General features: G+C 52.8%; 8 protein-coding genes across 8 annotated transcripts; 4 read left to right on the forward strand and 4 right to left on the reverse strand.

Moving 5' to 3' along the window:
* Nucleotides 1-1,072: 1,072 nt before the first annotated feature.
* Nucleotides 1,073-1,911, reverse strand: N0V89_008129 (uncharacterized protein; the record flags this gene model as incomplete). The annotated part of the gene is made up of 2 exons (XM_056216887.1): nt 1,073-1,099; nt 1,192-1,911. 2 exons carry the CDS (start codon nt 1,909-1,911, stop codon nt 1,073-1,075), a joined length of 747 nt encoding a protein of 248 aa, XP_056068443.1.
* Nucleotides 1,912-4,705: 2,794 nt separating this feature from the next.
* PRE9 (Proteasome subunit alpha type-3) lies at nt 4,706-5,620 on the reverse strand (the record flags this gene model as incomplete). The annotated part of the gene is made up of 4 exons (XM_056216888.1): nt 4,706-4,839; nt 4,892-5,310; nt 5,363-5,547; nt 5,597-5,620. The coding sequence occupies 4 exons, from the start codon at nt 5,618-5,620 to the stop codon at nt 4,706-4,708; spliced, it is 762 nt and encodes a 253-aa protein (XP_056068444.1).
* A 242-nt stretch (nt 5,621-5,862) lies between these two features.
* N0V89_008131 (uncharacterized protein) lies at nt 5,863-7,655 on the forward strand (the record flags this gene model as incomplete). Its single annotated transcript, XM_056216889.1, has 2 exons — nt 5,863-5,941; nt 5,995-7,655. 2 exons carry the CDS (start codon nt 5,863-5,865, stop codon nt 7,653-7,655), a joined length of 1,740 nt encoding a protein of 579 aa, XP_056068445.1.
* Nucleotides 7,656-10,236: 2,581 nt separating this feature from the next.
* On the forward strand, nt 10,237-11,303 carry N0V89_008132 (uncharacterized protein; the record flags this gene model as incomplete). Its single annotated transcript, XM_056216890.1, has 2 exons — nt 10,237-10,690; nt 10,864-11,303. The coding sequence occupies 2 exons, from the start codon at nt 10,237-10,239 to the stop codon at nt 11,301-11,303; spliced, it is 894 nt and encodes a 297-aa protein (XP_056068446.1).
* Nucleotides 11,304-11,668: 365 nt separating this feature from the next.
* N0V89_008133 (uncharacterized protein) lies at nt 11,669-12,265 on the forward strand (the record flags this gene model as incomplete). The annotated part of the gene is made up of 1 exon (XM_056216891.1): nt 11,669-12,265. One exon carries the CDS (start codon nt 11,669-11,671, stop codon nt 12,263-12,265), a length of 597 nt encoding a protein of 198 aa, XP_056068447.1.
* A 508-nt stretch (nt 12,266-12,773) lies between these two features.
* N0V89_008134 (uncharacterized protein) lies at nt 12,774-17,460 on the reverse strand (the record flags this gene model as incomplete). Its single annotated transcript, XM_056216892.1, has 3 exons — nt 12,774-12,920; nt 12,972-16,629; nt 16,676-17,460. 3 exons carry the CDS (start codon nt 17,458-17,460, stop codon nt 12,774-12,776), a joined length of 4,590 nt encoding a protein of 1,529 aa, XP_056068448.1.
* A 1,547-nt stretch (nt 17,461-19,007) lies between these two features.
* N0V89_008135 (uncharacterized protein) lies at nt 19,008-19,897 on the forward strand (the record flags this gene model as incomplete). Its single annotated transcript, XM_056216893.1, has 2 exons — nt 19,008-19,667; nt 19,721-19,897. The coding sequence occupies 2 exons, from the start codon at nt 19,008-19,010 to the stop codon at nt 19,895-19,897; spliced, it is 837 nt and encodes a 278-aa protein (XP_056068449.1).
* Nucleotides 19,898-20,880: 983 nt separating this feature from the next.
* On the reverse strand, nt 20,881-21,822 carry N0V89_008136 (uncharacterized protein; the record flags this gene model as incomplete). The annotated part of the gene is made up of 1 exon (XM_056216894.1): nt 20,881-21,822. The coding sequence occupies one exon, from the start codon at nt 21,820-21,822 to the stop codon at nt 20,881-20,883; it is 942 nt and encodes a 313-aa protein (XP_056068450.1).
* Between the last annotated feature and the right edge of the window lie 893 nt (nt 21,823-22,715).

Here is a 22,715-nt window from a genome sequence, read left to right on the forward strand (position 1 = left end):
CCAGGGCGCATGCGGACCCAGATATGAAAATTGTAACAGTATAGGCGAGATACGGTGCGAGTGTGGTGGTGGTCACCGAGTGAGTCTGCGTTCTCCTGTTTCTGCTCGGCTTATTGCAACCCAATATACTCCACCCATCCCAAATGATAATTCAGCTAATGATGGTACAGGTACAATGCAGTCAGATCTGGCTTGACTTCGGTGTTAGTAAGTCTACGCCCTTGCTAGATTCGAGAAGTTCCACATTGGAAAGGGGGGTTCAGTCGCTGATGCGTGCACGATAGTGAAATACTGGAACCTGATTGAGAACTGCCCGAAATATGGGGACAAGCTTCAATGTATTGATGGGCAATGCGTGCCTCCTTAAGCAGGATGCATGGGTCGGGATTGAAGCTCCTCAGTACACTGGAGGGGGTGCTTCGTTGGAGTAATGGCGCAAGCGCTAGGTATATGATTGTGAACTCAATGATATTGCACAGTTCTTACGAATACATCTTCTCGCCATGCACAATGGGAACGAAGTGGATGCTTTAAACTTCGGTCTGCCGACCCTCTGAGCGTGCCTTGATATACGCCCCATTCTGGTGTATGTTGCTATTGAATTGATCACATCAATGCCCGGCCTTGGGCAGCCAATGCTTTCTTCGAGGCATCCTATAGTGACAGCAGCCACTCACCTCGATCGACGCGTCATTCTTTTGATCTTGAGGTGAAGAATTGCAATTGCAATGGACATTGTTTGTAACCATTGTCATTACTCGCTTACAATGACAGAGCACCAATTCTGTTGGAAAGTTGAAGAAAATCAAAAGACATATCATTCCCCGTCCTCAGAACGGCTCGTGCCGATTTCAATGGTGAGAAGTGGATGCACTAGTATTTAATGGACGGTAATTTACTTGGTAGGTCTGCCACCCGAACTTAACTCCCATCGTAAAGTTTCCCATGCAGGTCCCATCTCTCAAAATCCACCCATGAAGCATTGCGCGGTGGCAATTCCCGCGTGATCGCCTGTCCCACATTCCAACACGCCGATGATGCCACTGTTTGAGAAGTGAAAAGGTAGATCTACTCAAAGGGAATCAGGAGTATCCAATCGCTTATGATGTTAGCGCGATCAATTGAAATTGGTGAAGTACTTACAGCATCAAGGATCTGTTGGCAGACATCTCTAAACTCTCGCGGGCATACCATTCCCCCGTATATGAAATTCGATGCGAAGTAAACCCTCACTTTGTGGCCGGATTCTTTCATTGCCCTAATCGCGGGGAAGAGCGCGTCGAACTCGTCGACCAACTTTGAAAGCCTCCCTGGAGTATCAGGAGAATCCCCCAAGCGAAAGACTACGCGTAGTTCGATGTTGATTGTAGCCGCACATTTGAGTTCGATAAGGGTATGAAGACCCTTTAAGACCGTCTGCCATCCGTCGGTAGTTTCTCCTAGCTTCAAATCGAGCTTTTGAACAAGGCCCATCGGACAAAGATCTCCACCACTTGGTTCAGGGAGAACGGGATATCCCAAGAAGGTCGGTAGTAGATAGACATGGTCGTCGGTGAATATGAACTTCCACGTGCGATAGAAAGTCTCAGTGAGTTCAAGTAGGAAAGTACTCCCCACACAGCGGCGCTCGAAGAGGTACCACTCTGTTCCCCTCATTCCCATTTTGCAGACTTGTGGTGGAAACTTCGGGTCAGAGCTTGTCAGAGGCCCCAAATAGCCCTTGTTGGACGCCCTAGACATGTGTATGTCTTTGTCATACCCCTCGTTGTCCAGGACCTGTGCGTAGATCATGTCTCGGACTTCACGCGGAAGGGTCGCAACGATCTTTCCGCAGAGCTGGCGACACGCCAACTCGCGCTCAGGTTCCAATCGATTGAAGGGGAGAGCAAAGAATCCGCATCCTTTGAACATCTGGTGATTATCCATCACGCTGCAACAGTAAGCTTTTGCGATAAGAGCACGAGTCAGTAACGCACCTTGCTGTCGTCCTTTTGAGCTCTCCACTTCTTCCGAGTTTGGTGATGCTGTTTTGGTAGGGTTGAGAGACAGTTGGGAAATGAGGTAGGCTTTTTAAAGTAAACGAATGGAAAGTCAGGGAGAATTCATATCATGGTACCTGTGCCTGCACTGGCCACATTCCCGTTCACTTCCCCTTTCGACCTGTCAGAGAAAGGTGAAAGCACAATCCTGGACAGTAATCACTACCAGGACTTATAAATAAACCTCTATATATAGCATCCAATTGAGTGAGGTTGTCCAACTATTTCGACGCTTTCATCTCTTCAATGATCTTGCAATAAGGTCGTTTCCATCTAAACATTCCGCCATGCAAGAACCTCATGATCCGCTAAGCCAACCCACTCATCCGTTCACAAACTTCGAGACCACAAAACCCCAACTCAGAGCATAATTTCGTCAATCTTCCGGAGGAAACCGAGAAGGCAGACTAACAGTGCAATCTAATATTGAATTGATTTCCTCAGCTTCTCCACCCCTAGTCCACGTCAATACCCGCAAATCAGGAGATAGCCGACAAATTTATCTTCAGTAGCATCTATCTTCCCATCATAGGAATTTCAAAAGATTCTGAGACACATGGGACTCATGGAATCTCGATGCTACACTCGTCAGACATATAAGGCTGCGGAGCGTTGCGTTTTCCCACAGAGTTCGACACATATCTTGGGGCTATTTTAGATTCTGTGGGAAGCGCCGACATGTGTCTTTTACTTGACAAGACTGTGGGGTGGACCTTGGTCGACTTCTCAGAAGTGCGTGCGGCTTTCAAACATTGTGTGGTATATCCAGCTTTGTGGAGTCAAGATCTTGAGTGCGCTCAAATTCCTGTTCAGCATTGTTGACGAATCACGGTAACTCCCGGCATCTGAACACCGAACAGCAACTCTCATACGTCACCTCATTCTCCAGTAATACTTCTTGGAAGAAAAGTGGAAAGAGAAGGCAGTGCATGCAAAATCAATGAACGCTAAAAGAGTCGCACGCGCTCGCCGCACAGCAACTGTACCAAAAAAAGGCCACTGCATTCGAAACCCACTCAAGCTCAAGCAACGAAAGACACAATCAAGCGCAATCAAGCTCATAACGCCGAATTGAACACAAACGATCCGTCCAGACTGTTTGATGAAGCCGGCGATGCATATTGCGAATGCCTCCCCTATTGCGCCCAGAATGGCGCCTCCCAGTAATGTCCTTCCAAAATCTCATTCCGCCCGCAAGTCTCGCAGTGGTGATTGAACATTCTGTGAAACTCGCCGTGCTGGCGAAAGCAATGAAGGCAAAGTGGGTGTTCCTGCGATCTGTCTCCGTGCACGTTCTTGTAGATGGAGACGTCGTCTTCTACCAATTGAAGGGGCCGCGCCCAAGGTGGTGTGCCTCCCGAACTGCCTCCATCAGAAGGTGTAGGTGATCGGCGAGGTGTTGCAGGCCGGAACGGCTTGTACGCGTGCTTTGGAGTACTTCTAAAACCATACTGCGGCGAAGGCGGGGAGGGCAACGGCGCCAATCGAAGCAGTGGATCGTCCGGAGTTGCGATTTGCACCTGGGTCGTCACGACGGAACCGCCGCCTCGCATCATACCGTCAGGAGGCTGGTTTGGTGAACAGTGCTCGCGCTCGCGGCAGACCATATCAGAGCAACGTTCTTGGCGTGATTTCTTCGGGAAGACCTCAGGCGAATAAGCGCCACTGCGTTCTCGTTTTGCACCTGTAATGGTTCACTATCAGCACAAATGTCAGGTCTGAGAAAGATACTCCTACGAGGGAAATCAATCAGATGCTCGGTGGGCGTAGGTGGATAGGTCGTGGAGACAGTAGCCGCGGGGTTGTACTCAATGTCTGCGAAGAATGGCGGAGACGGCAAAGCAGCTGATGGCCCTCTCGAGACAATGGCTGCGGGAGCTGGCGGGTTCTCCAATTGGACGGCGCTTTTGGAGTGCTTGCGTAGACGAGCCTCGTCGAGTGCTCTCAGTTTGTCTCGAGCATCTTCCGCGATTGGTGCGCCCTTTGCCCAGACTGAGGAGGTCCGGTGTTGCGGTGGGGTGATATTGCAATGCAAGGAAGCTCTTCTCGAGGTCATCGAATGGGATTTTCTAGAGCTGGAATTGGAGCTAGCTAAGAAGATTGGGTCTCTTCTTGGTGCATCATTATCATTGATCTCTTGCAGGAGCCGCTCAAGGAGGGAGCTTGAAGGGCCGATAGCGGGAATTTGGGAGAGACTTGCATGGCGGGTGGGGCTAGACATGCTGAGCTGGAAGCAATGCAAGATAGACAATGCGGCTAAACGATGCAGTAAGAAGACCGGTGGTGCACCTAGCGAGATCAAAGAAGAGAGAAGAACATACTGAAGGTGAAGGGTTGTGCGGAGAGCCAGGTGCGCTGCGCGTGCTGCACACATTGTCATGTACCACAGGCAAGAACACTCTTTCGTAGTGTGAGTCCATCGCGGCTAAATGCTCGAGAAAGGCAAGAACAAGACAGAGGACGGAAAGTGCAAACAGATAGAAACGAGATTGAGATAGTAGAACAAAAGGATTCCACCAGAAAATTAGGGACAAAACTTGGCATGCCGTCATGAACGTGAGATTTGCTACCGCAAATGTCTGGTGCTCTCACCTAATGTATGGTATACTACAGGCCAAAGTCTATCGTGATCCGTAGACGCCGCACTCCCCGGTAGCTCCTCGGTCTCAGTTTTCACTCATCTCAGTGTCTTCCGGCTTGGCCAGACCATGCTCCTTGAGCAGCGCATCGATCTCGTCCGCTCCCCAAAGGTGATGGTAGATCTTTCCTGACTCTGTCCTGCCCACCGTCGCGAATTCGACTGTAAACACATTAGCGCCATCCGATGAATTAGATCGGTCCTTCACACATACTCTTCTCGCTGCTGAGCTTGGTTGAATCCATCGTCTTGCCGAGCACCTTCACGGCAAGCCCGCACGCCTCCTTGAGGTTGCATTCCTCCTTGTAGTCCTGCTTGAGGAGACTCTGCGCGGAGGCGTTGTTCGCGCCCACACTCGTTGCCTTCCAGCCTCCGTAGTTGCCGCTAGGGTTGCTCTGGTAGAGCTGGAACTCTCGCTGCGGATCCCATCCTGCATATATCAAGGATACGCCAAACGGTCGAAGACCACCCGTCTGTGTGTAGCCCTGCTTCAGATCGCATAGCCGGCGCACGAGCTGTTCGCAGGGAATGTCTTCGTTGTAGGTGAGGAGGTAGCGCTGGGCTTGGTTACGGGCGAAGTTGATCAGGATGTTGGCATCGGCCGTCATGCCTGCAACGGCGGTGATCATATTGCTGATCGCGATTGTTAGCACAACATCCGAACCCCAGATGATATAATACACACTCATTCAGGATGTAGAGCTTCTCGGCGGATGTGTCCTGCTCCAGCAGCTTGCTGGTGACCTTTCTCTCCGCTGCCAGTACGATACCATCCTTGGCTAAGATGCCTAACGCGGTTCCTGCGTGCGAGATAGCTTCAAGTGCATATTCGACCTGGTACAAGCGGCCCTCGGGCGAGAAGATAGTCGTCTACGACGGTGTTAGTGGAGGGCTGGCGAGGGCTGCGGCGACTACATACCCGCGAATCGTATCTCCGTGACATGGCTGCGGGCGGGAGCGATTCTGAGACTGGGGATTGAGTGTTACGGGCGCTGAGACGGAGAGAGCGTCGGCAGCGGGGAGCTTTGTGGTGGGTTGGCGTTGTTGGAGAGCTCCAGGCATTAGCTTCACTGCGCGTCGTCGGCGGAGCTTCGTGCCAAGCCCGACCACTTTTTCGAGCGACAGCACGCTCATATTGCAGCATTCGCGTCTATACGCTGCCTTTACGGCATCCACTCGTCCAAGATGTCTGATGTGCCTGTTAGACCACCGCCTCCTCCTCCGCCGCTGCCTGCGGGCTGGACGGAGCACCAGGCGCCCTCAGGTACGCGAACCAATGCTTCTGCCCTGCGTCATGGCATTGCTCACAGTATACAGGCCATGTTTACTACTTCAACAAGGAGACGAAGAAATCTACATACACACGCCCCGTCGTAACTGCCGCTCCACCGCCAGCGCCAGCTCCTCTGCCCCCGCCTCCAGCCAGTCTCCCAGCGCGACCATCACTAGGCGCAGATTCAGCCTACGCCGATCTCAATGCTGGGCAGGATGCTTTCAATGCCTATGACCCGAAGAGGCAGATGGAAGACCTCATATTTGGCGGAGCTCAAAATCTGTACTCAAGACGGGGATCAGGTCAATCAAGAGGAGGGCATCGTGGAGACTCTCGCGGAGGTCACAGGAACTCTTCAGATCGGCCGCGGCACCCGAAAGATCGTCCGAAACACCGTCATGATATCCCCAACTGTGCGCCATGGGTTCTGGTCCGAACGAAGCTTGGAAGGAGGTTTGTGTGGAACAAGGACACGAATGAGAGTTTCTGGAAGTTCCCACCAAACGTTATGAAGGCAGTTGTGGAATACGATCGCATGGAGCGCGAGAAGAAGGAGCGGAAAGAGCGTGGCGAACCCGAGGAGGTTGAGGAGGATGACGGCCTGGCTGATATAGAAGCGGGTCTGGCAGCTGCGGAAGAGGATGTCGAAATCGTGGAAGTAGACGGAGAAGAAGGCATGGACGAAGAAGAGGAGTACGAAGAAGTCGAGGTCACAGATGATGAGGGCGGCGAAACATCGCATCCACAGAAGCGCCAGCGCACAGCAGAGCCTAAGACCGAACAACCTCCCGAGGATGCCGACCTCGCCTGGCAACTAGCGCAAATGGAAGAAATGGAAGGCATGGAAGGCGACTACGGAGAGGAGGAATATTTCGACGAAGAACCCCCCCTCTCAGAAGAAGACTGCAAAGCCCTCTTCAAAGAGCTCCTTGACGATACGCACACCAACCCATATACCCCCTGGGACAAAGTCTTAGAAGCCGGTGGCCTCTACGACGACGAGCGCTACAAAGCCCTCCCCAACATGAAAGCCCGAAAAGAATGCTTCGACGAATGGTCCTGCGACAAGATGCAATATCTCAAAGAGCAGAAATCGAAACAGCAGAAGCTCGACCCGCGGATACCCTACCTCGCCTTCCTCGACCGCTACGCAACACCGAAACTCTACTGGCCGGAGTTCAGGCGGAAGTATAAGAAAGAGCCCGAATTGAAAGACGCAAAACTGCCGGACAAGGAGAAAGAGAAGCTGTACCGCGAACACATCAAGCGCATAGGCATGCGGTCTTCCGAGCTCAAATCGGACCTCACGGCGCTGCTTAAGGCACAACCGCTTGCTGCGCTGAACCGCTCCACGACCCTCGACACGCTCCCGTCGTCGATCTTGACAGACCTTCGCTATATCTCCTTGTCGCCATCATCCCGCGAACCGCTTGTCGAAACATATATATCCACACTACCACCTGCGCCTGAAGATGCCGCCGCATCTGCTGAAGAGGACGCAGAAGCAGCGAAGAAACGCGAGGAGCGCCGTCGCAGGGAGAAAGCTCTTGCCGAGCGTGAACGGCGCGTAGAGCAGGAGAAGAGGAAACAGGACCGCGACTTGGCCTATGGAAAGGGGCGATTAAGGGAAGAAGAAATGGAGATTGAGCGCGCGATGAAAGTGGGAAAAGAGGGTTTGAAGGCGCATTTGGGCGCAGAGGAGTGATTCCCCCCCTCATGTTTAGATAAGATAGATAATTGTGACAATGATACCCAGCTTCTGCTTCACTTGTGCATGGACCCTTGATAGGCAGTGCCGGATCAGATCGAAATCGTCGTGTGTAATTAGAGGATCCATGTATCCCTTCGTCCTAGTTCCTGTCTTGATACTCTACGCATTACCGATACACGTCACTCTCTCTAAAATCAAGCCTCTTGTCATCATCCCCTCCTCTCCAGGAGTCCGGCCTGCCCATCTCAAACACTCCCCTATCCGCGCTCAGTTCCGCCGGAACCTCCCTCCCGCTCTTCTCCGTCGCAAACGCATGCGGAAACGCCTGTTTTGCATTATCCTGGCTTCCGGCGAGCTCGCCTATTCGCTCATGTTGACTATTTTGTTTGCGCCGGTATCGGTAGATCAAGAATGAGAGGAAGCCGATGAGACAAATTAGGAGGGGGATGCCGAGGCCGAGACCAACGCCTAGGGCGACAGTATTGGACGAGGAGGGAGAGATCGATGAGGTTGGAGAGGCTGTGGCGGTTGTTGTTGATGTAGCGGTGGCGAGTGTGTCGGTTATGGGGAGAGTTGCTGATTGCGAAGAGACTGATGAAGCGGCAGTCGACGTGGCGTCTATCGCGGTACTTTTGGCGAGAGCGGCCAACGTCTCTATGTCGATCTCACTGCGCCAGTCTGACACTGCTGTGGTATAGGCCTCTCGCGCCTCGTCCTGAAATGCCAAATCCGGAATGTTGCAGCATGTGGTGTTCACTGTCATGGTGTTGTCGTAGTCGCCTGTAGCACCTGTGCCGCAACACCACTGTCCGTCTCCTGGGCATTCAAACACGATGTGAACATGTCTTTCCACGTTCTCCTTGTTTTTGCATTGCTTGGGACACGCGGGGTCGAGGTATGTCGGGTCGGTGCAGCCGATGCGCCAGTACGTATTAAAGTTGCCAACTGGGGTAGGAGGATTGTATTTACAGAGGCCATTGGTCAGGCAGGTGTCGCCAGGAGCGCAGCAGGCGGAGTGTTGTCCATTCTCGATGGCGGTCAGGTTACATGGGATGTAGGTGTAGTCGTTGAAGGGCGAAGCAAGACCCGTAATCGAGTAGCAGGTCCCGTTCGGGGTGGTGTCCACGGTAGTATCTCGCGCGAGACGGTTGCTATAGCGCCGTCGTTAGCCATATGGATGGGAATGTGAACGAATGCGTTGTTGTTACGACGGTATTTCGTAGAAAGGGAAATGGAACATCATGCTGGCTATCGGCATACGGTTGATTGGGACGAGGGTTGGCCAGCGCCATGCAAAGGGATCGGTGCATGTACTTACAGAGCCATGTTTGCGCGATCCAGTTTTTAGGATTCTTGGTGTTCTGAGTCGTCCCACGCTCACCACTAACGCTCAGGCAGTGCCATGCATCAGTTCCCAAGAGTAGGCAAAAAGCGAATCCTCACGTCCCGAACAGAGGGGAACAGGGCGGAGAATAGGACCCAAAAGGTAACACAGTCCGACAACTAGCCCCTAAGTCTTGCGTGTGATGATATAACCTTGACCCGCCTGATGCGAACAATCGGGGAACAACTGGCAGGCACATCCCGGAGGGCTACCATGAGTAGCGCAAGTAAACGTGGAGACTGGTTGTTTCATATCGATACATCCTGGTAGCTGGTTCTCTCGTAGAAATTAGAACGTGGGTCGGGTGGCGTCTTCCGCTGTCTGGTCGTTCTCAGGGTACTCTCGCTATGGCGCCTTGTTGGCGCTTGGATGCCTGAGATTCCCCATGCTGACTCGTTCCAAATGAAAGTGTCGAAGAAGGCGCTGTCGAGACTGATATTCTACTATGCTCACTATGGCTGCAATACTCATGGAGAGACAGAATGGTCGAGGTTCGCAAAATTCATGGTGAGGCTGCTCGTAGATCATCTCTCGCGAACATCCGTCCAGGGGTCAAGCGAGCAGGCACGGGCCAATGATTGCAACGCTATGGGGTTGATGCCAATTCAATCCCGCAGGGTCGCCGACTACCTCTCCGAAATCTGTAGGGATCGTGCATTCAACGCGGTTGGCGGCAGGACGGGATTGCGTTCCACTAGTGTACACGTAATGAATGCGATTTGCGGCTGGCAAAGGGCCGTCGGAGGCCACGATATGTGATGATGTTTAGCAAGAGACGACTAGAAGACCGCCATCATCAGAGAGTATTAAACGAGCTTTGATTGCTTGAGCAATGTCTAGTACGAAGCTACAGGAAGAAGGAAGAAGAAACGAGCGAGACACGAGGTGTGGAGAGCGAAAACCCAGGGTCTTGGCATAGGCACATTGGCAGCAACAACCCTTGCCTGCGCATATCAACAATCGCCATCTATCGTTGGTAAGCTTCAAACAGAATCTTGAAGATGCCACAATGTTTCCATAAAGACGAAAATACTCGTGTAGCCCTCTGTCGGCGCCCCAGACATCCACCGTTTCATGACGTCACTCCTACTGTTCCATATTCTCTACCAACCTGTCCTCAATAGCAGCGCATCCAACATATACCCCATGATCTTCTGAAATCTTAGACGACTGTCTTCTCTCATGTTCAACATGGACACCCTAGCGCGCTATGCCAATCCGCCCTTCAACTACCTTGGCACCACCCTCTTCCTGTCCTACATCCTCCTCGCATTCTACTTCACTTTCACCATATCGCTTTCTCTGTATGGCCAATATAAGCGGCTGTCAGGTCTGAAAGTAGCAGAAGACGTCAAGAATGCAAGAAGGCGCCATATCAAGATCTATGCGTTCCTGGCATCCATCGGCTTCGCACTATTATCATACAACATGTTGAGCTTCTTAATCCAGTCTTTAACAACATGGGCGCGAACGCAGAATCTACTAGGCAGAAGACTTAGTCTACTGGATCTGAGATTCTGGATGCTAGAGACCAACTTATTTGGGACTTTCGCACAAGAGCTGGTACAAAAGAGACCCAGCGCATTCTGGACGCAGGCAGCATTATTGGCGACGTGGTTCTGGAATGTATGGATGGCCTTCAAAGGTAAGCTTACGATCATCTCCTACGCAATTCGCATCATACTAATGTTGGGTATATAGCTCAGCAACATAAGTTTTCGCTTGGCAGGATGGCTCCGTACATCGTACTAAGCCAAATTCTACCAATTACTTTCACGGCTTGTCTTTTCATCATCCAGTTGCATCTCGACGCTATAGGCCTATCACCTGATGCGCATCTGAAAGAAACGCAAGAAAAGAGCCCCACCACAAAGGCAGCCCCAAAGACAGAAACGCCACAACCTCAGGCGAAGAAAACGTCACTTGTGATACCGACCATTCTGTTCAACGCTGCCCTCCTCGCCCTATCATCACTAAGAAGCCATTCTATTTTCATGCCGCTCGTCCTCTTCACCCGGCTTTTACTTCTTGTCCCGCACACCGGGCGGTTACGTTTCAGTCAAAATGACATATTGCAAAGCGTATCTATATCTTTCGGATTTCTAGTCGCCAATCTCACCATGTCGAGAGGGACAACTACGTTCCGAGAGGTTGTCGCAGGATTAAGCAACGGCGGCTTCGCAACGAAGACACTGGGCTACGATGCAGAGTTGGGGTTGTTGATATGTGCGATCTTGGGATGGGGCGGCGGCGTATAAAGGCCACGCACCAAGTGTCACGAGTAGGCTAAAGGTGATAGATATGGTTGACTGCTCTCACGTATACGAGGACACCAAATCGAACATATGACAAGACCTTCAAAAGTAATAGAGCTTTGAGCATCTTCGACCCACGCACGTCCCCGACCGTGTCTCTGGTACCGTGTCCCACCTTTCCACTTGTTAAAGCCTCAACAACACTTAACGCATCTGGTTGGCTACCATACAGTTCGTGGACTCTCGTTTAAAAAGTAAATGGGCACTCTCCTCAACATCGCCACGGACTGCACCCATTTACATCAGGCCCACGCCCATCTGCAACCAGAACACGCCATAACTACCCCATACTATCACACGAACTCACCATGTCATCGCCGACAAGCTCCTCAGGGTCGTCAGCACCCCCGAGCCCGTCGCCGTCGCAGAAACCCAAAAAATCGCCACCAAAGCCACCAAAACCGACATCCACAATGCCATCAGAATTCACAGCCCAAACGCCACCGTCTGCACCAGAATGGCTCAAACCCTGCCACGATCCCACCACACCCTCCTTAGTCTCCGGAGCCATCTCCCTCCCCAGCTACACCTACTCCACACCCTCTGTGTATCCACCACCCGTGACTAACTCCTCCGTGCACAACCACCCCCTCTACCCATATTCGTACAATCCCCCTTCGACCATCCCCTCCCAGCCGCTCACCCGCAAACCCGTCCCAAGACGCCTCCCGACGAAGGCGGACTTCCTCAAGAACTGCGTCACGCTGGCGAAAGAGGGGGATAGGTACAACGACGACAAGTGCGCGTTCTGCTGGACGGGGTACGATGTCGCGCATCCGGGTGTGAAGATCGAGCCGTGCGGACACGTCTTCGGCGCGGCGTGTTTGGAGCAGATTGTGGAAGGTGAGAATCTGTGTCCGAAGTGTAGGGTTCCGCTTTTTGAAAGGGAGAGGACGATGAGGTAGTTAAGTATTGATTTGAACGGAGAGGCGCAGGTGCTGACTGCGGATAGGCGCGATGGCGATGAGGAGGATGAATGGGAGGATGAGTGGGATGAGTGGGAGCCGCCGTTATGGCAAGGGTCGAGCACGGCGTTGCTGAAGCTGGTAGTGCTGTTGTGGTTTCTTGCGATGTCCGTGATTAGTATTCGGGTTATTCCGGACAAGCTTGTGGTGGGTTTGTTGATGGCGAGCAATTGGTGTGCGATCATGATGATGTATCTTTACATCTAGAATGGCTTTGGGTGGTTACGGATACAACACGAACGGGGAGTTTCAGAGAGGAATGGTATCGATTTGCAACATGCTCTTTCAGCATCGGACTGGGGTATATAGTGACAGTAGCAGTAACAGGGTATAGTGCCAGCTGCAATGCAGAGCGACAAAAACCACGAAAGAAATGGGAATATTAAACGTAAAATGGCGAAAGGCAGAAGAACGCATTATAGGCAAAAAGGGCGAGACCAGTCACCTTCTAGTTGCTGCTTGACTCGCCGGACTTCTCATCAACAGCCACCCAATCTTCATCCGTGAGCTTCTTCGCCGTCCTCGAGCTCTCAGAAATAGCATCGTTATTCAACTCGGACAGCTGAGAAAGTGTCTCCTGCATGGCCGCCAACTGCTAGCCGTCGGTTAGTTTCCACCCACCATTTAGTTTCCTTGACAGACTCACTGTTCCAAGCACCTCTCTCGGAGGCGAAGATGCCTTCGCCGACTCCGCACCCGAAGTGAACTGCTCTTCGGTCTCTTCCTCGTCTTCTTCGGCCAGCGTATTAATCTCGCGCTTCTCACCCATGGTGGCTGCTGCGCGGGCGACTCTATCGCCAGCGTGCAAAATGGCTTGCAGGCGCTCGACTTTGTCTCTGAGTTGGGTGTTTTCGCGTTCGAGGGGGTCAACCTTGGCGAGGTACTTTTCTACGACGTGGACTTTCATTTGCTCGATGTTGTCTTCGGCGGTCTGTGCTGCTTTGACGGCTTTCTCGTGGTCGGTCTCTAGCTTTTTGACGAGTTCTTGAAGGCGGCTGACTTCTTGAGTGTGGCCTTCGCTGTCGGAGGTAGCCTTAGCCGAAAGCGTGTCGTGGCGGGACTGCAATTCTTGGAGTAAGCTTTGGTGCTTTGATCCATTCTTCTTCACCTCCTCAAGTTCTGCGGCATGGCGCGATTGCAGTTCCTCAAACAAGGTTTCTGACTCATTACTGCTCTTCTTCGCAAGCTCAAGCTCCTCAGCATGGCTGAGCTTGGTGGTTTCGAGTTGACTGACAAGCGCATCGTACTTCTTCTGAAGTTGTTGCACTGCATCGTTCATGCTTGCTTCCATGCCGACCATAAGCTCCCCAATGGCGTCTTCGTGAGCACTCTCCATAGTTTGCTTCTGCTCGGCGAGGTCGTTGTGCTTGAGCTGCAGGTCTTCAAGCGTCTTCTTAAGGTTTGTCAGGTCGTTGGAATGGCCTTCACTCAGCTCTTCCTTCAGCAACGCGATGGCGTCACTGTGCTCCTGGTCGACTTGCGTAAGCTTAGCCTGGAGAGTGTTGCATTGCTCCTGAAGCTCGGAAGCGACCTTATCGTGCTCATTCATCAAGGAGTCGCGCAATGAAGCTATGGCGGCTTCATGATCAGCGTTGGCAGCTTCACGGTCAGCATCGGCGGCTGCTTTTTCGCGTGCGAGAGCTTCGTATTTCTCGGTGAGTTCTGCCAGATTGGATTGGGCAGACTCGTCGTACGAAGATAGGTCTTTCTTGAGCGCAGTCAGCTCTTCCAACACTGATTGCTTCTCTTCCACGGCTGCTTTCTTCTGTTGCTCCATAGCAGCTAGATCGGACTGCAGAGCCTCGAGCAGCGACTCGAACTTCTTCCCGATCTCTACCTGGAGCTCAGTCAGAGCCTTATTATGCGCTTCTTCGATTTCCGCTCGCTGTTGGGTCAGCGCCGTGTCATGCGCTTCTCCATCGGCAAGGTTCTCAGAGATGACTGCGTCGTGCTTTTTCTCGAGATCAGCAAGCTGAGCAGTGAGTGCGTCGCGCTCGCCTGTAAGCTTCTGCAGTTCGTTCTCGTGTGCTCCCTGAATGTTGTTCTGCTCGTCCAAGAGTGCATTGTACTTCTCCTGCAACTCGCCTAAGAGCTGCTTTGACGCACTGTCGGATTCCTGCTTCAGGGCATCAATGGCGCGACTGTGTGCATCTTCAGCAGTGGTCTTCTCTTCGAGCAGGCTATCATGGCGCGCTTGGAGGTCGGTAATGAGATGTTGGGACGTTTGATGGGCCTCCTCGGCGGCAGACTTCTCTTCGATAAGCGTGTCATGGCGCGCTTGGAGGTCCGTGATGAGCTTCTGGGATGATGAGTGAGCCTCTTCGGCGGAAGACTTTTCCTCAGCCAGCTTTTCCAGTTGCGCCTGTAGGTCCACAAGCGATTGCTGGGAGGCAGCGTGGGCCTCCTCGATAGCAAGCTTCTCCTGCTCAAGTTGCGTTTGTCGCGATAGCGCATCGGTGAGCTCTTGCGAGGCGGAACCGGAATTTTCTTTGAGGGTGGCTAATTCTTGGTTTGCAGCATCTAGCGCCGAGGCCCTTTCAGCGAGGGTCTTCTCGTGCTGCTCCAAGGTAGCATTCTTGTCGGCTACAAGAGCATCGTACTTAGCCTGTAGCTCGTCGAGGCGGTTTTTGGCGTCTCCTTCCAGGTCTGCTCGAAGCGAATCAATCTCGGCATCGTGGTCCTCACCTAGGGTGAGCAAGTCCTTCCTGGCCCGTTCCTGCGTGGCTTCGATCTCTGATCGCAGCGACTCGACCTTTTGATTCGCCTCTTGCAACTCAGATTGGACCTTCAAGAGCGCGGCCTCGTGCTGTTGACTCTCCTGCTCCGATACTTGTTCCAGCGTCTGGATAGTCTTGCGGAATCCCTCATTTTCATCCTTAAACTTTTCAATCTCTGCCGCATCACCGCTCAGCTGATCATTGATGGCATCCAGTTGCTTGACAAGCTCATCGTTCTCATCTGACTTGATCTTCAGAGCTTCTTCATGTGACTGCCTCAACTCTTCGATTTGCTTGTTAAGCTCAGTGGCAAGCTTGGCTCCATCGGTCTCGCCTTGTTGTAGGTTTTTGATTTGTTCTTGGAGGCCGTCAACAGCCTCCAGATGACGAGAAACCTCACCCTCCTTACTCTGCAGCGCTTCCTCGTGGCTCTTCTGCAATTCAGTCACCTTATTGTTGATCGCTTCGCTGTGTTCGCTGCGAGCCTTCTCCAATTCAGCGGTGGTCTGATCGGCACGCTCTTGGAGCTGTTCGGTGAGCTCCCGCAGTTCCTTGCTCGCCTGCTCGTGGGTTTGGATGACCTCGTCCTTTTGTCGCAATTCGTCGGTGTGTTCCTGGGATAGGGACTCCACCTTGGCCTGAAGTTCTTCCACAAGCTTGGACGACTCGGAAGATTTTGATTCAAGGGATTGCTGCGCTTCTGCCAAAGCTTCGTTGTGTTTGCTTTCTGCCGTAGAAAGTTCGGCTTGCAGGTCTTTCACGGACTGGGAAAGCTCATTGATCTGCTCATCGCGTGACTTGAGCTCGTCTGTGCGGCTTTGCTCGACCTCCGCAAGCTTTGTTTGCAAGGATTCCAAAGTGGCTTGGGCATCCCTGAATTGCTGTCTCAGCGTGTCTCGCTCGTCTCGCAGCGCGGCCACCTCGGTTGTCAAGGCCTCAATCTGCGTTTGTTGTTCGACGAGCTTCTTCTTTTCAGCATCCCATTCGGCGCCCTGCTTCTCCAGGTCCTCGTTGAGCTGGCTCAGTATCTGTTGGAGCTCGGTGGCGCGCTCCGTCTCCTCTAGCTCCTTTTTCTGAGCAGCAAGCTTTTCTTCCTGCAACTTCTGGCTTTGCTGCTCCAGCTCCTTGGTCTCCGAAGCGAACTTCTTCTCCATCTCATCCACTAGTGTTGCGTGCGCAGATTGATCTGTTCCCGATGACTTTGCTGCATTCGCAATGACTTTGTCCTTCTCGGCGACGGCTGCTTCTGCATCGAGTAATTGCTGCTTCAGCTTTGTCCGCTCTGCCTGCAGTTTATCTACCTCCCTGTTGAGGTCGTCGCATTCCTCCTGGAGCTTTTCACGCATGTTTGTCTCCTTGAAGAATTCGTGCATGACTTGTGCACTTCGTCGCTTCGCATCCAGCTCGCCCTCGGTGACTGGGCCAGAGGGAGCCGTGTCGGGGCGAGGACCCTCATCTCGTTCGCCCAATCGTGCGAGGGCAGCCTTGACAGGTCCGAGGGCGTTCTTTCGGGTCTCGATCTCGGCATCGGAAGAAGCTTGTTCTTTGAGGCGGTTGCTCTTAGGGGGTATCACGAGTTCCGCGGTACTGTTGCTATCAGTATAGGGTATGAAATTTGGTAGGCATTACTCACTCCTCCTCCGAAATAGTATTTTTTGGCGCGGGGGCCGGCGCAGGAGCAGCGGTAACAGATGGCTTCTTCGCATGGGAGAGAGGTGCCCTGGTCGTTGATGCTGGCGCTGCTCTCGCCGCAGTGGTGGATGGACGTGTAGTAGTCGTTGTTCTTGTCGAGGACGACAATGATGCGCGGGGGGTTGCTCGTGCTGCAGCGCTGTCTACCGAAGGCCGCGTGGTCAGGGGACGCTTTGCAGTAGGCGTTGCAGAAGCGGTCGGTCGCGTGGTTGCAGTCTTTCCAGGGGAAGATCTGGTCGCAGCGTTCGAAGCCAGCGCAGTTCGACGCGCTGTAGGCCGCTTGTTCTCATCCCCTGACGTGACAGATGATAGATCTGGCTCTGCATCTGAAGCCGCAGTCTTGGAAGCCAATGCAGGCTTTCGCACCACTGTTCCGGGAGCAGGACGCGTCGGCGGCTTGTTCAAGCTGGATCCCGCCGCGGAAGTGCGTGTTGTTGAGCTGGACAGCGGTTTTGAGGCGGTTGCTGCAGTACGCGTTGTGCTCGCTGCAGCTGGACGGCGGGCGGCTGCTCCCGCGCCTACCACGGTGGTGGGCCGGCGAGGGGGAACAGGGTCCTTGGACGGATTCGAGGCCATCTTGCGGCGCGCGGGCGAAGCGGGCGAGGCAGTCGTCGCAGACGTTGCGCGGGCGCGAGCTGTCTTCTGGGGAGTAGTTTCGGTGGTAGTTGTTGTAGACTCTGCGCCAGAGGCCTCGCTTGCGACTGGCGGCGGAGGCGGCGAGTCCATGGCTGCAGCTACCGGTAGGGCTCCGCGCGTGGACGGAGGCTAATGGTACTACGATCGTAATTATGATTGAATCGTATGCGCAAGAAGCATTCCAGGCTGCCGTGCGAGTATATGTACTATGAAAGAGAACGTTTGCGTGGCCATCGGTCGCAGCTGCTCCATGCACATGTGGGGTGCTCTCTGATCCATGTCTTTGACCAGGGTGAAACCTGCGAGAGACAGCAAACCACCCGCCAACACATTGATTCCGCTCCTCCACGCACCCTCACCCATTGACGAGAGCACACGTTTGACTGAGCTGCGCGGGGTTCGCAGGAGAAATGCATCTAATACGTGGTACGCTGCGGACCGGATCACGACCCATACTTAATTATCGAGGTGCCCAGGTGCCCAGGTGTACTTCGTTTCACGTGACAATGTCTACTCCAGGGCTCTAAGAGCCGAACTCTTTTCTCGCCTACGTAATACAAGTGGTTTCAGATTACAAGGGAGCACCTTGCGTCGATCGCCTATCGCATGGAATAGGATTGACATTAGCATGGACAGCAAGACGGTCATCATACGGTTCCTGATTTGAGCACGTCACCAGGTCTCATCGTCCTTGATTCCTGGTTCATTTCAATGCCAGCGTCAAAGACACCCCATCGCTCAGTAAACTCCCCAACAATTCCTTCCCGGGGCTGACCTTACGGTTGGGGAAAGTCTGCGAGCGGCTCCTTCAAGTCTCTTATTTCTTGGGAGAACACGGGTTGATATGCTGCACAGGCGCGCTGTACGGCCTCAAAGGTCTTTTATGATTCTGTGAGGTAATGCAGCAAGGATATATGCTCGCACTGATTCTTTCCATCTTCAATGCACCCAGCAGTCATTGAGCTCGGTTCAACAACACCTTGTTCGCTTCATAGACGCCTTAGCTTGCAGCTGTACATGGACCAAGATCCAAAATGAACTCACCTATTGTCCCAGCTTCGGCCTCACTTCACTCTCTTCGCTCTCTCGTCTCATGGCCCTCAATTCGCGTTCCGGAAGTGAGTGAACGGGGCATAAGTTCGTTAGGCCCTTCAGTAAGAGGCGGGAACGACCAAACCTCAGCCGGTTCTATTGTAAAAACAGCTTCTCTTTGTCAGCTCTTCTTCTCCCTACTTTCAACCTTCTGGGTTTATGGTACTCGGCTATAGCGTCGGGACCTGCACAATGACCCGGTCTACCCCGTCGGTAGACACAATGCCTACGCTTCTGGACGTGGAGCTTTGCAGGCAGGAAACCGAGCAGTAGGCTCAGCAGGCACTCATGGCATTAGAAATCCCCAAGCTGACGTTGGCAGTCTTTTTAGGCAGCACAAATTGCAAAAGGCGCTTTGCGTGAAGTACTTTCGAGATCTCAACACGGGAAGATCTGCGGTGCAAGATGCACAAGTTCAAAGAGCGCATGAAAAAAAGACAGAGCTCATGGCTCGTCGAGATCATCAGTTGGAACGATGCGCTCAGCTCTCTTGCCAACAGCTATGCCATCAAGTCGTGACTAGCTTCCCACGTGAAATCCGCGATATGGTCTATTGGGCAATGCTCGATCGTGGACACCCTTCAAAGAACGTCATCCAATTGTCCCGAGCAGCACATGAACGCTACCTTGGGCCTTTGTCTGCAAGCTTTTCCAAATTCCCGCCTACCTTATGCAGGTATGGCATACCCGAAGAACGTTTCCAGCATTGCTGGGATGCGAAGTCCTCTGAGCCGACATTCATGCAAGAGCTCGTGGAGATGTGCTATCGAGAGAAGACATTCGAGTTCAGACAGCAAGATATATACCTTCTCCCGGCGTTCCTGGGCAAGGGCTCACTTCCGCGAGGGGCTCCGTTACAGAACACCATAGTTCCCATTGAGCAGGTCGGCAGACTCAGGCTATGCGTCCGACCGACTGGAAATGGATGGAAGTTCACGCTGAAGACACTCCGATTGTTGCTCGAGCTCAAGCGCAGGGCCAAAATCGAACTCATCATGGACACGCCGTTGGTCATCCTTACTGGGGAGGAGGACATCGACCGAGCCATTAGAATCTACGAATCGCTCTTTCCGCTTCTCGCAAGCATGAGAGGCCGCGGACACATCGTCGATGTGCGTTTCGGGGTTATTCAAGTTCGGCCCCCGGCCATAGGGATATGCTCGGCTGCTGAGTGGTCCGACGCCGCCCAGAAGAAACTGAACGAGGTAAGCATTGTCTGCGATATTTGATCATCTCGACTTTGGCTGATTGTCTGAAGTACTTAGCTTCCGCTAGGCCTTGGATCCCGTCTGAGAAGAAGGGTCTTTCAGGTGCTCGAAGAGGCCGCGCGAAGTCAGCTGCAGTTGCCAAGGGACCAAGGGACCAAGTGAAGAAACGCCCACAGGACTCGTACCATGCCTGGTGCGCGGGAGACCCGGGAATACCCAAAGCATAGAGTGAACTCAGAACGCTACGCAAACTGAGCTCGGGCATGATTCGAGGCCTCACTTTAGTCACATGGGTAGGGCTTAGCGGTAGTCGAGAGTTCTTACACACAGAATGAACTTGACAGGGACAATGTGGCTGACATGGAACATGAGAGAATTCTCAACTAGGCATTTGGAATGGGTATTCTCGAGCAAATGATATGTTAAGACTAGCAAATACTAAAAGTGCTGCGGAAGTACGTATTAAAGCCCAAGTGCATCTCTCACATGAACAGGACTATAACGACCACGACACTGCCTGCCATTGACCAACTCAGCCTTTCAGCCTTTCGGCCTTTAGACTAGAAGCAGCGCCAATGAAGGACTCAACGCCTGATGCAGGAGCCTTGCTACCCTGCGTGACCGGCACGTCAGTTGCGGTACCATATGCTCGCGGTACGTTACTGTTGGTGTCGTGCTTGGTCTCTCACTGTAACCCACAACACGCATATTGCCATATGGCTCCGTGACCGTCACAGTGACAGGTATCACCGCGCATTTCGTGCACACTGTTGTCGAGCGGTCATATCCGGCGTCGTCCCGTCCATTTCACCCTTCCCCCCTCCCTCGTCGTCCAAGAACATTCTGTGTAGCCGTTCCCGCCGTGTAACCTGTCAATCAGACGTCAATCACGCGGTTGTGTATGCTGTCGTATGGATTACTATGCCCACATCGTAACCCTTATGTGATCAGGCGGCGTGTAGAGCGGGGTGGCGGCTGTGTAGCCTTTGCTGGAGGTCACAGAAGAGGGCGTTTAGGCTTTCTAGCTGCGAGGCTGGGCAAGTGTCAGACGGAGGCAGTCGCGACCTAAGAAGCACCGAAAGAAAGCAAACGCGACTCTCGCTTAACTCATCTAGAACTGTACGTTATTACGAGCAACTCATGTTCGTGCCCTTGGTAGGACTACTACATGTACAACCGCGGATCGACCATCCCCCGATCAGAAGTCATGTTACAGATAGATTGCATCGACACCACCAACAGTCGGGTCCGCCAGAATGTTAACAGAGGCATAAAGGGCTTTTCTACCTTTCTTGCTTCCCCGTCCCAGTGCGACACTTGTCGGATCTCGTATTTGTTGGGCCCCGCTAACAATCACCTTCTGTTTGCTGTGGCTGTCGACTTTGAAAACAGTATTTGGATGGAAAGAGATGTACGCATTCCCATGCTCGTCGATGACGAAATCATCGATGGCTGAGTCCACCGATCCGCTGAACTGGGATACCGTCTCTGCAGGCCCAGTCGGCTTCCCAGAACGGGTTATCGGAAAGCGTCCAAAGACGCCAGTGCCGCTGTTTGCAAAATACAGGTTCGATTTGTGGACTTTGATTCCGTTGACGCCCAGATTCGGTGTAGGCCCTGTTGGCGCCAAAACACTATCTTGTATCGCTATCGAGTGGGTGTGCTTTTTGACATTGATGGCATAGATAGCACCCACTGCTGAGTCCGAGGCAAGAACGATTGAAGTTCCGGGTATCGATGTGAGCCCGTTTAAGACTGTCGTTTCTGGAATGTTGACGATCTTTCTCAAGGTGGGATGCGCAGATGAGTGCCGGAAGTCGACTGTCCATACAGATGCATTGGTCTCGCGTCGTGCGGTCGTGTTCCATATCCCTGCTGCGACGGCGAAGATGTCCTTTTGTAGCTCAACTATGCCGCTGACGCCGTTTGCACCTGGGATGGGTTGAAGTAGGGTGGTTTTGTTTGGTCTGGCTGGATTGAGGTAGTGGATGGAAGGAGTCGAGAGAGATGTCACGAGGATGTGGCCATTGTGACGGACTGCGATGTTCTCAGCAAAGCCAGGAAAGGTCGCAAGCTGTTGCACAGTTCCGTGCTTTTGCACTGCGGCGGCCGAAGCCAGAGAGAGGATGGTGGCGGATAGGAATAGCTTCATAGTAATATAGGGTGTGTATTTCTGATCTCCACTGGAGTCGCCCAACTCCTCTTATACTTACCAAGTCGATAGCGGTTCTTGCACGAAAAATGGTCAGCGCTTGCCGCCGACGTTCATTTCTGGATACGACGTTATGTCGCTAGCTCGTACTTCCTTCGCGGGAGCAGGACATTACGGACTTAACGTAATGACTCAACGTTGCCCTTCCCGTTCTGTGGAGGTTGTTCCAATGGCTCCATGAGTTCGAACGCGTGCTTTTTGCAGGTCAATGTTGTGGTGTTTTATCTCACGTCAGCCGCAGGCAGTTACCCCTTGCGGCCTGAGTTTGAACGTGATTTTTGAGTCATGATTTCGGGACAGCGACCTCTATTTTTCCCGTGTTGAGGGTGTTGTCACTGAAGGATGTGCGGCAGGATCGGGGTCGGATCTTCCTCCTCGCTGGAAAGCGACATGAATCGGCTGCGTCTGGAAGCGACGGTTGGGTGAGGTACTTTGTCATCCACGTGCATGACATGTAGACTGATCCATGCAAGAGACTTGGAGGAGCATCACGCGATAATTGAGACACAAACTTCCTAAAACGGCAGCTTCGAGATGCATCGTTCGCTGTCGATGTGCAGAAGTGCGCAGATGCCCATGCGGACGACACGGGCACTACCACAACCCCTCGAGTGACGTCACACACATGACGCGCATCGCGTGCCGCATTCACCCACACCAACCAAACAGCATTCTTCCAGCCACCTTTTTAAAGCCACCTCCAGATTCCTGCTGCCTATACCAGTTGTGGAACAAAACAAGCAAGCTTAGCTGCACCCGCTTGTGAGTACGTAGTAACGACATCATCCTCGTGTTTGCGCCTGCCATAACTACTGCAGATAACGTACACCTTA

The sequence above is a fragment of the Didymosphaeria variabile genome (genome assembly GCF_027946475.1).
Source record: "Didymosphaeria variabile strain IMI 356815 chromosome Unknown scaffold_6, whole genome shotgun sequence".
NCBI classification, from domain to species: Eukaryota; Fungi; Ascomycota; class Dothideomycetes; order Pleosporales; family Didymosphaeriaceae; genus Didymosphaeria; species Didymosphaeria variabile.